General features: G+C 44.1%; 1 protein-coding gene across 2 annotated transcripts in view; it reads left to right on the top strand.

Moving 5' to 3' along the window:
* Positions 1 to 14726, top strand: part of LOC144681316 (cadherin-related family member 3-like) — a 112158-nt gene that overhangs the window by 55875 nt on the left and 41557 nt on the right. For both annotated transcript variants that reach the window (XM_078542917.1, XM_078542916.1), the window contains exons 10-12: positions 6354 to 6516; positions 7961 to 8066; positions 11896 to 11994. In XM_078542917.1, coding sequence (XP_078399043.1) covers positions 6354 to 6516; positions 7961 to 8066; positions 11896 to 11994 — 368 coding nt within the window. The remainder of the gene's footprint in view (positions 1 to 6353; positions 6517 to 7960; positions 8067 to 11895; positions 11995 to 14726) is intronic.

Here is a 14726-nt window from a genome sequence, read left to right as displayed (position 1 = left end):
AGGGCTGTCAGCAGGAGGCCTTATTCACCCAGGGTCTTCACATTGCAATTCACTTACCTCACCTCAGCGAGGAACAATGTGTCTGATGCCTCCATTTCATGAAGAAGGTCACTCTGTCGTGGTTAGGTGTATCCTGCTTAACTTGCTCACTGAAATCCGCCACCTCTTGCAGACAGACCTGAAGCTTCTGGCGAGGCACTGCCAATGGTCGGGACAGCAACCATTGGCATGAACTTTTCACATAGGGATCCTTCCAGACTGGAGCAGATGACATCTCTGACATCTCCCACTTCGCCATCCACTGCTGTACAAGGAAGGCCACTGGCATCTTTAAACCAGAAAAGGGGAATACGTTGCATTCTCTCTAGCCAGGGACAAGCAGGCAGAGTTTGCATGTGGCTTTGCCAGGTTAACTGGCTTCCCCATGGTACAGAGTGCCAACAACTATGCACATATGGCTTTGCAGGTGTCATATCCAAACCACAAAGAGTTCCACTCCCTGAACGTGCATTTGGTGTTTGCCCATGCCAATCCTGCTGGCGAATGCTCACTAACCTGGCAACTGTTATGTTGCCTTTACTATGCGGCAGTCCTCTGTTTTATCAATACATGAGCTAGCACATCAACCATAGGTAGTACTGGGTGACAAGAGCCACCTGGTGACCACCTAGCTCATGACTCCAGTGTGCAACCCAAGCACATGTGGCCAGCATGCAAATAATGAGAACCATGGCGCCACACAAAATATTATCAAGCAAACAAATGGTGTGCTTAAGCTGGCTGGACAACTCTGGACAAGCTCTGCAATAATCATCATGCGTCATGGTCAGCTGTATCCTGCTTAACTTGCCATCAAGAGGGCACATCCTTTGTCATACGGTAGACGACGAGCAGCTCAGGAGGAGGAGGATCAAGAGGAAGAAGAGGGAGGGAAGAGGCAAAAAATTCATCCCCTTTCCAGCCTCGCTATCTGTGATCAGTTCATCCAGCTGTGATGCCAGTGAACACAACCCCAATTCCCTGTTCTACAACAGTCTTACACCTTGGGTTGGATTTTCAATGCATTGGGAAGACTCCTCATCCTTTTAAAAATGGCAGGCAGAAGTCCCGCCTCCATTTCAGACAGACCTAATTTTTGCTGGCCAGGAAGGGGTGGGGAATGAATCATGCAAGTGGGAAAACTAGACTCATCAGGGTCATTTGAGCTTAGTGCTGAGTTCAAACAGACCGCATTTTTGCTGTCTCAGGGCATATCCTGCAGCATGGGAGTCATGAAATGATGGAGTAGGCATAAATGCTCTTGAAGAGCAGATAAGATTTGTTTAAGTGTCATGATCTGATATTTTAAGCCCCCTGCTCTTTAAAATTGGAGAAAAAAATCAGGCTTAAGCTGTCAATGAGAGCTAAAAAAAACAACCTCTTTTGGGCTGCTTTGATTTACAGGCCACCTGGTGTAGGTTAGAAAATAAAAAGAATTATGAATGTTTAGCTGGGTTTCAAAAGCTACAAAAGCATTATCTCAGGAGGGTTTTCTTAGTTTCACAGTTTGATGCTTGGTTTGAAGAGGCTATTAAAGGTTTATATATCTGTGTTGTGATCACTGAGTGGAACTGTGTTTGTTTTTAAAACAGATTAACCACTTGAGGACATTTAAAAGCTTTGAATGGGTTTCATGAATGGGAGCATTATCACTATCATGTATGTATGAGTGGGAGCTGTATTAGATTGTTAGAAGTTTTTTTTCATCTCCACATATTTCCTGAGGTCTGTCCATTTTGGATACTAGGTGAGTGATTATGAAGGTGGCATGGTTAGTATGAGGGTGTATGGGGGGGTTTGAGGGGGCATGAAGTTTGGGTGACAAACTTCACCCAAGTTTGGCATGAGCATGGGGTATGAAGGGTCATTGAGAGTGGTTGGGCATGAGTTGACATAGAAGTGGCAGGGTGAAGGTTAGACAGCTGACCAAACAACAGGGTCAAAGTCCCAGAGAAATGAAGCAGGGCTTCTAACCAGGCCACCTTGGCACTAAACCACCCCTGTGGCCACCAAGGATCAACTTCCAGGGTCAGCAGGCCTGACTCTGTCCCACCCCTACCTTCCCGGAGTGACAACTGTGACTAACGGGGCCCTTTAATCCAAGGCGGGCTGGTCGCATCAGGAAATTTCCTGAGTTGGGTTACCCGCATTGGTAAAGAAAATTGGCCCCTTATCTTCCCTTTGTCACCACACTGAAATAAAAAGCCACTATAAATCAACCATTCCAAACCAACTTCATTAAACAACCAGTCCAATATTCCAAAGGCAACTAATCACCCTTGTGCACTCCCTTACTGCCTGTCCTCCGTGTTCCCTTGCCTGGCTTATTGTTCCTATGCAGTGCTGTTCAAGTAGTTGCAGTAAGCTGTTGAAATAGTGCTGATTTTCAACGGGGAGACTGCAATTGGTTTTGCAGGACAACCTTGAGCAACCCTTGCTCTAGAATGCCTGGCTTCAGCCTGCACCACCTGAACATGGATAACAGCAGGCTTGTCTGCCTGGCTGGAAAGCAACAGGAAGGGCACCGGTGGAATGGCAGTGGTGGGAGGTTGAAAGCTGTCACCCTGAGAGAGGTTAGGTGGTTCGTGCTCCACAGAATCAGTGGCATTACCCGGGTGAGGTGCCTCGGCAATCCTAGTAATCTGCTGAAGCACAAACTCCTGCGAAGGCCTACATGAGCATGATGGCAGCAGTCTGAGCCTGCATAGCACAAAGCTGGGCTTGCATGGCAACAAGCTGAAATTTCATGACTTCAGTTTGAGCTCCCACTGCAGCACTCAGACATTGGGAAGTTTGTACTGCAACACAAGATTAGTCAGCCATCAGGTGCTGCGTCATGGTTGAGCCCACAAGTGTTTTCTGATGGAGTTGGATATCATTTCCATACTGGAAATAATGGGTTCCAAACTCTGCACAAAGCCCTGTGCTAAGTTGACTCTGGAGTCCTCTTTTACAGTCTCAGCAGGTTTTATGGCAGTGTACTAAGCATTTCACTGTGCATGCCCCTCAGCTGTTTCTGAATGTCGCTCCATCAACCTCACACCTGAGTCCTCTCCAGCAGAGCACATGTGTGACCCAGAGCTGGTGCAAGAGTATTATGCACCCTAGGCGAACATTCAGCCTTGCGCCCGCACCCACAATTAACTGTTGAAAATGAATATTGCGCATTGGTATAAATAAAATTTCTGCATTTATAATTACAGATTTATTTTACATAACAAAGGGGAATACTATATTGATTGTACATTCTCGTTCTACAATTTTCACAGGATATGTGCTAGAAGAAATGTGTAATAGGCTCACATGATGTAATATTGTGTTCTGCAACAGTTACTAGATGATTTTATGTGCAATTTACACAATCAATTATTACGATAGAGTGGGTGAGATTAAATTACGTTCTTTGATATTATTTGCTGGTTCTCAGTTTTGGAATAGTCATTAGATGTACATATTTGTAAAACTGTTGCATAAACAGAATAAGGAATATAATATGAATTTTCAGGAAAGACTGCAATGTAAATACATGGAAATCTATACGTATGTCAGTTTTTTTGTGGATGTACATCAGAGATCTAGACCTTTCATTTCCACCACTGAAGCCTGTTTGTTTACTTATGCAGTTTCATGAATAGTTCATTCCATTTTTTTGCCGCTCCCAAATTTTGCTGCATCAGGCCAACCACCTAGTTTTACCCCTGGTTGCACTGGCCCTGATGTGACCTCATCTTTGCTGGCACCCTTTCCCCTGGCCTAGCTCTGGACCACTCATACCCGGTTACTCTTTGCCTGTCTTCTCCTGATTAGGCGCGGCTTACTTTGGTTATGTGCCACCTTGTCCTGCAAGAAGGAGGGAAGTGTGTCAATGAGTGCAGTGGAATGTATTTGGGTGATGTGGCTGCCACAGGTGAATAGCTGGCAGTGTTTGCAAGTTGTGAGGTATGGATGTGAAGCTTGTAGCAGTGCTAAGCATATGAGGATGAGGTGAAGCTATTGGTCTTAGGTATGAATTGTGATTGATAGAGATTGTTGGTAGGTGAGTAATGGGGGGGGTATGGTTTAAAAAGCAATGCGTGAGATTGGTGGTGCAGTTGGTGGGATTTGGAATTTGAAGATATACTGACCTTGACCACTTGTGTAAAATCATTGAACTTCTTTTGACACTGCATCCTGCTCTTCGGGGCTACATTGCTGATACTGACCTGCACCACTATCTGCTCCTATTGCCTTCTGAGTTTGTCTGGAGGGGCTCCAGCCTCCCGGCTTTTAGTGGAGCTCTCTCCTTCTGTCCTCCTCCAGCACCATGGCCTCCAGTGCTGTGTTGGAGAACTTTGGATGCCGCTTTTTGCCACGTTGTATCGTTCTGGTGTCTTTTCCAGGTCCAAGTCACTTCTGCAATGAAGTCCAGCACCTGCTCCAGCCAAAATGCACGGCGTCCCTTTAAGAGCCTTGCTTTAAGCAGCTCAGGTTAGCTTGAACTCACAAAATTTTGTACCTCCTACTCATTCCTGCAACCACTCAACAGCACGCTGATGCTTGCTGCAAACTGCAATCATATAAATGAACAGCAGCACAAACTTTGCTTGCTGCATGTTTCAGAACAAACAGGTGCTGGTTAATCCTGCATAGTGATCCCCCTGCTTGTCTTCAGGCCTTATCCAAATTTTTCCTCACAATATCCTGAAACAGAATGTGACCTTAGGTGTGAATTTTCACTTCCAGGCCGGGTGCGCAGAGTTGGGACAATGTCTAGCTCCACAAACCCGACCCGGGACAAAGTGCCCCTGAAGGTTGGATTTTTGGTTCAGGGTGTGGGGGGAAGGGTGGTGGGGTGGGGTGGGGGTGGGGGGGTGGGTGCGGGAGGCACAGTGGTGGGCAAGCGAAAATGGGAGCCGTGGCAGCTGAAGCCGGAAAGAGGTTGGAGCCTGCCAGGTGCGGGGGCAGCGTCAGTGTACTGGCACTTTGTCGAAGCTATAAAAATGAAACAATAAAACATAAACAGCCCTCAGCGCTCACACCCCCTCAACACCCCCACACTCCCCATGCCCCATCCATGCCAACCCATACCACCTCATGCCCCCGCCCACCTCCATGGTCTCTCACACCCTCCATGCCAACCTAGGACCCCCACCCACCCATGGTCTTGAATAGCCACTCTGCCAGCTTAATCCTAACCCTTGCTCCCTACCCACCACCCTTTGCCCTTACACCTACCATACCACCGCATCCAGGATCCACCATGGACATACCTCAAGACGCATGCTGAGATGAGGTAAAACAAAGTTTTTAAGTATCTATTGAAGAATTCACTATTGAAACAAAACACTCTCATTGATTAAAATCCCATTCACTACATTTAACTTTACTCCCTAACGAAAAGTAGCAATGGAATTCGTTGTCACACTTCAAAGAGCTTACAACCACTTGGAGCTGTCAATCAAACTGTGAAATGACAGGCATCCCATTGTGATATTGAAATAAATCAATCATGCTGTTCCAATACTGTAACGATAACCCTCAGGCTTATGTCAACAGACAGAGTGAAATAGTAAGCACTTTTTTTTAAACATTGCAGACAGTTTTTTCAAATCTTTAAAGGGCAGGAGTTTTAGATGCCTTGACAGATTCACAGCTCTTTTTGACAGCTCCTTTTGACAGCTCCTTTTCACAGCTCATTATGACAGTTCCTTTTGACAGTTCCAATGAGCTTGACAGTTCCAATGAGTGAGAGCACTTTTTATGCATATTGATATCAACTTGTAACAATCCCAAAGGGCACCTGATCTCCACAAAGGTGTCCTGGGATCCATATCCAAAAGGGTACCTTACCTCTCCAAAGGGTTACACCACGTCTCCAAAGGATTCCCTCAGCTTTAGATCTTCTCCTACCGGGTCTAAAATGCACAAGTCATATTTTGGACATCCCACTAGTGAAAATAAGAACCTGAGGCAGCTGCACTTTAACATGTGTGGCTGCCTCCGTGAACAATGGATGTGCAATTTAGAGCCTTCCCCCATTTCCCCCCTTGCAAAAATGATAGGTGCTGTATTCAGGGGCGGAACTTCAGGATTTTGGCCTCTGGAGCCATTTTCATAATGACGGAGAGGCTATTCCTCTTTATGTAAATTCAGGCCAAAGTGAACAGTTGTGAATAGTGGCATACCTGTATAGACCACTTTAACAAGTAGCCACTATATATTATGCAAAGTTAGTTTGTTTTAACTTCTAAATATCTTTGGACTACTGTGTTGTTCAGGCTGAGCTGTGACTCTGAATTTACCTAATAACTGCTTTTTAAATAATTTTCTTTTAGAGCTACATTTCCTGAACTACTCCTTCATGATACAGTGGTTGCTACTTTAATCTGTATGGACGCTGATGTCCCAGGTGATACATTAACATATGTTCCTGAAAGTGGTCCCCTTGGGCCTGGAATGACATTTGAGCAAAAAACTGGAGCAGCTAACATTATACAGGTGGGTGTTACGTATATAGTACACTGTGGCTGCAGTTTATTATGTCTTATTACCGGAGTAGATCACATTTTTAAGCTTAGCATGTAATAATATGAAAAGTGTATCAATCTAGGGATACCAAAACAATGGTGATGGCTATCTGGAAAATTAGTTAAAAAATGCTGGGAAACCGAGAGAAAGGGGCCCTTTAACGTGCACTTCACATTCTAGGCACGAGATCCAAATTGAGTGGTGCCACAATCATCCAATTAGATTCGAATATTGATTAGAATCTGATTGATTCTAATGGATACGCCGCAGCGTGTTCTGCAGTTTTATTGCCATTCCTTTTAGCACACTGCACATCTATTTTTTGCTCTCTCCCTCCTAGTTAGATACAGAAGTCATCTCAGAAAGTTTAAAAAACATTAATTCATCTTAGAAGTGGTTTAGGTTATATCATGACACACTACACACAATATACTGGCAGATTTTTCTGTCATACTATGGGATTGTATGGCAAGGGCCAAAAGCTCAAAAAATACTAAAGAAACTTACATCTTTTATTCATCACCAAGCATATTTGCATTAGTACTTATCAAATAACTCCTGTTTATATACCTTAGGGCAGAAATTCTGCCCCTGGAAATGAGGAAAGGCAGAATTCATGTGTGGCTGTGGCAAATAAGGGATTCACAATTTGGGTCCAGGATCTGATTTGGAAATATCAATGGGGGGAGGCATTTCTTCTGCTCACACACCCCACCTCTCCTCTTATCCAGACAGCATTTTGGGTGGTGTATCAGGGTGGGGAGGGTGTTTGGAATCATTCACGGACTATCCTGGAATTTCCACCCAGTTTTAAGCCATTGGTCTCAGTACCTCCTGTGCTTGCTCGGAGTAGGTCCTCAGGATTCCATTCTACACCACCTGAAGGCTGCAAGTAAGTATAAAAAAAAACTCTAAAGGCCGCCCCTCTGTTTCCTGCAGGGAATGAAGATATTTTTTATTGATTTAATCTTGGCTTGATAAAGACATTTGGCTCACCCTCTTGGAGTGGCCGGATGTCACTCTGAGTCTCCTGTGGCAAGGTGAGGAGGCCAGTGCCTATGCAACCAGCCTGGAATTTTAAATAACCACGTCCTCAGGTTCGGCGATGGAATTGCACGGTGGCCTCTCTCTATCGCTTTCTGGCATCCATTGAAGTTTCAGGTTCATGTTCCAATTGAGAACCTTTTAAATTGAGAACTCCCCTCCTTCGTCAAATGATGGTGCAGTCCTTCCAGGATATTCCATCTTTTAATGTTATTTCCTGGTGTCCTTGTCTTTTGGTTCCTGCCACAAACACACTCAGAACATACAACAAAATAAACAAGAAATGCAAAATTACAGAAGCAGAATTTTATTGCTTTGTCTCACTTACACATATATTACTGCCATCTGAGATGTTGTATTTGCTTCTTAGGTGGGAACCAAAGACCTGGATTATGAAGATGTGGCGGTTGCTGCTGTGGGTTATACATACAAAATGACAATAGCAGTATTTGATTCAACTATTCCTACGCACACCGGTGAATAGAAGCATTTTTTTTTTGTTATCTGATGACATTGTGAATAAATAATTGGTTGCTAATTATTGGACTGAATTTATTACTAGAAGACAACCTTTCCTGAAATAAGCAATATTCTGAAGAAGAGTCATGTGGACTTGAAACATTAACTCTGTTTCTCTCTCCACAGATACTGCCCGACCCGCTGAGATTTTCCAGCATTTTCTGTTTTTATTTCAGATTTCCAGCATCTGCAGTATTTTGCTTTTATTTAAGCATATTATATACTTTTATATAACATGCTTGGAGACCACGAGGCATAGGGCTTGATTTTCACTACTGGGCTGGTTAGCTTGAGATGGGAAATTTCCCAACTTGGCAGACTTGCCTCAGTTTAAAGGATCCTGTTAGGAGCAATATTTGCTTCAGGAAGCTGGAACAGGATTGAGTCAGGCCCACCAGCCCCAGAGCAGATCATAGGCATCTCAGTGCGGGGTTGGGGGAGGGGGGTTGCGGGCAAGTGCTGAGGCAGGCTGGCTAGGTCTGCTTCAGTTCTCTGGCACTTCTTCCCACTTGCTTTAGATGCTGTTAGGCCCTCTAGCCCTCACTCTTCACAACCCCTCATCCACCTCCCATGGTCCCTCATACCACCATGCCACTTCATGCCATCTCATGCCCCCACCCACCCCTCCCATTCCCCCTCATATCCCCATGCTACCACCATAGCCATTCACCCGGTATGCACTTTGGGCAGATGTCAGGAACCATGTAGAGATGAAAAAAAAAACTCCTGACAATCTAATAGAAGCTCTCACTCATACACACTTGATAGTGAAAAAAACTCCCATTCAAGAAACCCATTCAAATCTTTTAAATCTCATCAAGTAGTTAATCACTTATAAAAACAAACTTCTATTCAGTAAACACATCAATGACAGCTAATCCTTTAATAGCCTCTTTAAACTGTCAAACAAACTGCAAACTCAAAACCCCATATCTACCTGTATTTACCCCTACTGCCCTTTATTTACCCATCTCCCTATATTTTCCCTATCCTCTGTATTTACCTCTCTCCCGTATTTACCCTGTATTCACCCTGCCCGTTCTATTTACCCCTGTCCCTATCCCCTATATTTATACCCATCCTCCTTTATTTTCCCCATTTCCTGTATGTAAACCCCCTTTCACCCCATCCTCTGTTTTACCCACTTTATTGGGGAAAAGGAGGTAAATACAGGGCAATTGGAGGATAAATTCAGGGGACAGGGGGGTAAATACAGGAGAAGAGACCAAGGAGGGAAGAGAAGGAGGTACAGCCTCTAGCTGCAGGTCAATATAAGGAGCAAAACAGGGAAAAGGTAATGAATACAGGGGAGAGGGAGGGGTAAATTTGGGGGAGCGCCCAAGTGGGGAGAGGGCAATAATTGTAATTTTTGAAACTCAGACAAGCATTCATAGCCCTTGGGGAAATGTCAACAAAGATCTCTATTGAAACTGTGGAACATGTAGTCACATTTTTTTTCTAACCTACACCAGCTGGCTTGTCAGTCAAAGCTGTCCAGCACACGGTGTTTTCTCTAATTCTCATTGACAGCTGGTGGTGAATTTTATGGTTCCTCACCGGTGCATTTGAAGGTGGGAGGCTCATAAAATATGGTGGGTTACCTGCCTGCTACCTTCTTGCCCACCCCAACCTGTCTCCTATATTACAGTGGGTGAGCAACTCTTCAGTATAGCTTTCAATGCATGGGCTACTGTAAGCAGAGAGGGGGTTACCTCATTTGAGAGATCCCCTGTGTCCATTGGAGGAAATCCCCAAAGATTGTACCCCTCTTCATCCCTCCTCCCAGGCCTCCAAATCCCAACCCACCACCTCCTCCCACCCCACCTCGCTGGAATCTGCCAGGCAGGCCTCACCAAAATACCTGACTTACCTGAAGTATGGGATCCATCGTTTCTTTATCTTGGACTGCCTGTAGTTCCAGCAGTGGCACTACCTGATTCTGGCACTGCTGGGACTACAGGACTGCTGGCCAATCAGCTTGGCTGTCAGATCTCTATGGAGTAACTTCCTCCAGGGTTCAGAAGTCCTACTTGGATCCAATTAAGGCTGCCCCCAGCATATTATCACTACAGGGCAGTTGTGTTTCTGGTTGGCGCTGATGGACTTTTCAGTCAGGGGGGTGGGTAATATCTGTACCCCCTGTAAAATCCACCTCCTTAAGGCTGATTTTTCATGTTTGAAGAGTGGGGGGCTTTAAAAACTTCAGATCATGACACTTAAACAGACCTTCTCCATCCTTCACGAGAATTTAAATCTGTTCCATCAATTTGTTCACACTGTGGGTTAAGGCCCTTAGAACAGCCAAGATGGGATCTGTCTGACTCAGCACTAAGTTCAAATGTACCTGCTGAGTTTGCGTTTCCCTCCTGTGTGATTCTTGCACTCTTCCCTTTGCCGGCAATAATTCGATCTATTGGAAATGAATCTGGAACTTCTGCATCCAGATCCCACCCATCATTTTTAAAGGCCCAAGGAGTCTTTCCGACTCTGTGAAAATCCTGCCCGTGTTGCTCATTTCTGTTCGCCTCGCAGCCTTGTGCTTTCCTCTCCAGCTGCTTGTAGGAGACCCCATTTTCAATTTCAAGTTGTCAAATGTCATCATTCTCTTTCTTTCTGTTGATCTACATCATCTAATCTTTCTTCAATTATATAGTATTGTAATATAGACGGGGTATCCATGATTACTAATCCACCTGAAAACTGGTCCTTCAAACAAAAAGTTTGAGAATCATGGCCTAACCTGTGTTATAAATTAATTATTACCTCATTGCTCTTTTACTCTATTCCCCAGTTTATATAAGCCAAAATACTATTGACCTTTTTATGGCTTTATCTACCTGCACTCCCACTGTCAGAGAATTATGTCTTTGAACCCTGTGTTTATCCACACCCTTCACCCTCTTTCCATTAATTATAAACTACCATTCCTTGTTTTTCCTTCTACACTTCTCCACATTACACTGCATCTGCAACCAATCTGCCCATTCCATTAACATGTTGCTGGCCTTCTGAAGCTTTTTTTACTGTTGTTTGCCAAACCTCCTACAAAGCCTTCACAATCAGCAGTTTCGAGCACTTTCTTACACCATACAATTATGTCTTTTATTAATAGCACACTCACTAGGCTCTTTACTGCTAAATTTTGCAGTTTTTATTTAACACAATGCTTACAGTTTAGTAAATAAAAATGATAAAGCAGACCATTTCTGCTTCATTATGTGAATTACAAAGAATTACTTTGATTATTGTGCAGTGGCCTCCACTTGTTTCTCTAAAAACTCAGCCTTGAAAATATTGATTGTCAGATAATTAATTATCATGTGTTGGAGAGAGGCCTGCACCTTGTAGTGGAAATAAATGATTTGGATTTTCAACCATTCTCTCTGATTCAGTTCATAAAGGAGTAAAGCTGTTAAAAAAAATCTGAAATTGAATTCGGTGTTTGAGCTGAATGTTCTTTCATCTCTTTTCTGCCATCAATGCTTATAGTTTCATGGGTATATACTGATCAAAATATAATGTTCAGGTAATGGACTTACCACTGCAGTTGGAAAGTGACTGTTGTGGTAACTATTTAGAGCTGACAGTGGAATCATTACTATTCACTGATTCAAAATGCCAAGCATCTATTGCCTCAAGCAGTAACTATCTTACAGCTTGTGTACAGCGCCAAGTGCATAAAGAAGGGATGATGTTCATTGTTGTGTTGTGCGTTTTTGCATATTACAGGTGAGACCAGAAGCTGACACTTGTAAAATAATAACCTTCTTTAATTGTTTTTGACAGCAACTGCTACAGTGATCGTAGGAATTACACCTGTAAATGACTTTAGCCCCAAATTTGCGAAGGATCCCTATATCTTTGATGTCCTTGAAACAGAGGCAGGTGAGTCATTATATTTTCTGTCATGGAAAGTTTCTGAGTAATTTTATTGGCTATTATGCAATGTATGTATCTATATATTATAAATATTTATATATTTAAAATAAAGAAGATATATAGTACACAAACACCCACACAAGCACATATAGAATATAATGTCTTTATCTGGCATGCTCAGGAAACGGGTGCTGGCAGTTAACCAAAATGCCGGTTAACAGGGACTTACATTACTGCAGATACAAGACAAGGTGCAGTATATCTTTGCTCAGGCACATAGCCAAAGCAGACTAAATAATTTAACAATTTCAATGTAAACCTAAGAACAACTTTTGCCTGGTGACTCAACATGCGCAGATCTCAACTCTATACTTCCCGCCAAGCTAAGCACAGTGCCAATATTTGAGCTGGTGGCTGCTGCGAGCGTCAGATCAAGTGGTGGTGTTTCTTCATCAGAGGTGTGGCTCTCACTCTTCCTCATGAGGTTGTGGCGCCTGGTAAGGTAGTAGTTCTTGGGTATCTGAGAGCAGAAATGCAGAAGGGGAAGGTTGAGGTGAGGGAAGGGGGATGGGGTGGAAAGCTAGAGGTCCATGTTCATACCATCTGCAATTTGCACTTCTTGCCAGATAGCAGGGAGTGGGTGAGGTGGATTTGAGAAGAGATATAAGACCGGAACAAACCACCGCTCTGAACGTTCTCAGCAATGCTGGATACAACCATCCCCATGATGTATAAAACCATTTCCTCCAGAGGGTCTATGTAATGCTGGTATGGCTTCCCCCTGCTGGCTCTGCTGTGCTCCCTCCTGCCCTGTAAAAGAGGAGGAAGAATGTCACTGATTATGTTTGGGTGATATGCCCCCCATGGCTGAATAGATGGAGGGGTACAACTGCCGGGAAGTCGGAGCCAGACTCTGGAAATTGACCTGTCTAGTGATCTGCCCCCATTCCCTTATCAGGGTGTGTCTTGAGGGTCTGCTGGGGCCCTGCAGAAACTTTGGTTGAATTTTGCTGCTAACTGGCAAGTGTTGCCACCTAGGTCAAAAGAGGGAGGCAACCTGGCTTTAACAGGTGGCAGGGCCCAGAGCATTATATTGCCAGTGGCGGCCAATTAAAAATTCCCTATTGGATTTTTTGATGACTATCTTGTATTGTTGGCCTTTTGTTATGGTCTTCCCCACAAGTGGAAACATTTTCTCTGTATCCACTCTGTCAAAACTTTCATATTTTGAAAGATCTCTATCAGGTCAATGCTCAGCCTTCTTTTTTCAAGAGAAAAGAGACCCAGCCTGTTTATCCTTTCCTGGTACGTATACCTATACATTTCTTGTATCATCCTTGTAGACCTTCTCTGCACCCTCTCTAGTGACTTTATAATATGATGACCAGAACTGCATGCAGGACTCTAAGTGTGGTCTAACCAAGGTTCAACACAGCTTAGTATAATTCCCTATTTCTCAACATTATCCCTCTAGACATAAAAGCTAATGCTTGGTTTGCTTTTTTTATGGGCTTGCTAACCTCTGGCACAACCTTTAGTGATTGATGTATTTATACTCAGAGATCCCTTTATTCCTCTATCCAACATAGACTTGCACCTTCCAAATCATCAGTGACCTCCTTATTCCTCCTACCAAAACAAACTACCTCACATATATCTGTGTTGAACTTCATTTGCCAATTATTTGCCCATCCTGCAAGTTTATTAATGCCTCCTGTAACTTAATGCTGTCCTCCTCAGTATTGATTATAACCCCCTAAATGGTGTTATCTACAAATTTAGAAATTGTGTTTTTGATTCCAAAGTCCAAATTATTACTATAAATTGTGAAGGGAAGTGGTCCCAGATTGTTCCTAGTAGAACACCACTTCCTACCTTTTGCCACTCTGACTAACAACTCTTTACTCCACTGCTTGACATGAGCCAACAATCCATTCTGCCACTTGTCCTGATTCCACATTCTCTGACCTTATTCATTAGCCTATTAATAGTGTTGCTGAAGGAGTAAAAGAGGAGAAACTGTTTTCACTGGTAGGGCTACTAATACAAAAGCTAAATACTGTGGATGCTGGAAATCTGAAATTAAAACAGAAAATGCTGGAGCTGCTCAGAGGCTCAGCAGTATCAGTGGAGGGCAAAGCAAAGATAATAGGCAGAATATTATGAGGGCGGTTTGCACCTCCCCCACTCCCCCCACCCCCAGAAGCAAAGTTGACATGGAGTCGACACATTCCTTGCCAGCCCATCCCGCAGCCATTACGTGCTGCAGGTGGGCTAAATAGATGCAATGTGGGACTTCTGCCCTTCACTGAGGAGGACTTCCTGCCCTCAGGATCTTCCAGCCAATCGGTTTGGCCGGCAGCTCCATCAGTCCTGGCAGCACCAAGAGCACATTAGTGGGTGTTGCCGGGATTGCAAAGGAGAAGAAGGCCCAATGAATCCTGGAGACAGGAAAGCCCAGGGTCTTGGGCAGGGAGGGTGGGCAGGTTAGGGAGGGGGGCGTGGGGGTCGGGGTGGTGTGTTTGATGCAAGTGGCGGATAGGAAGAAAGGGGGGTTTCTATCTTAGGGGATGCCACCCTCTTGATTGGCAAAGGGCAGTTCCCAAAGATATTCCCCCCAGCTTCCTTCCCACCCTTTGAAATTTTTTTTAAAAAGCGGGCTGCCCACTCCCACCCGACAGCCCACGCCAATCTTTTTATGGCATGGGCAGTATATTTTTTGGGGTCAAAATAAAAGC

This window comes from Cetorhinus maximus, chromosome 6, assembly GCF_964194155.1.
Source record: "Cetorhinus maximus chromosome 6, sCetMax3.hap1.1, whole genome shotgun sequence".
In the NCBI taxonomy this organism is placed as follows: domain Eukaryota; kingdom Metazoa; phylum Chordata; class Chondrichthyes; order Lamniformes; family Cetorhinidae; genus Cetorhinus; species Cetorhinus maximus.
Note: the sequence above shows the minus strand (reverse complement) of the source record. Positions and strands in the feature narration are given on the sequence as shown.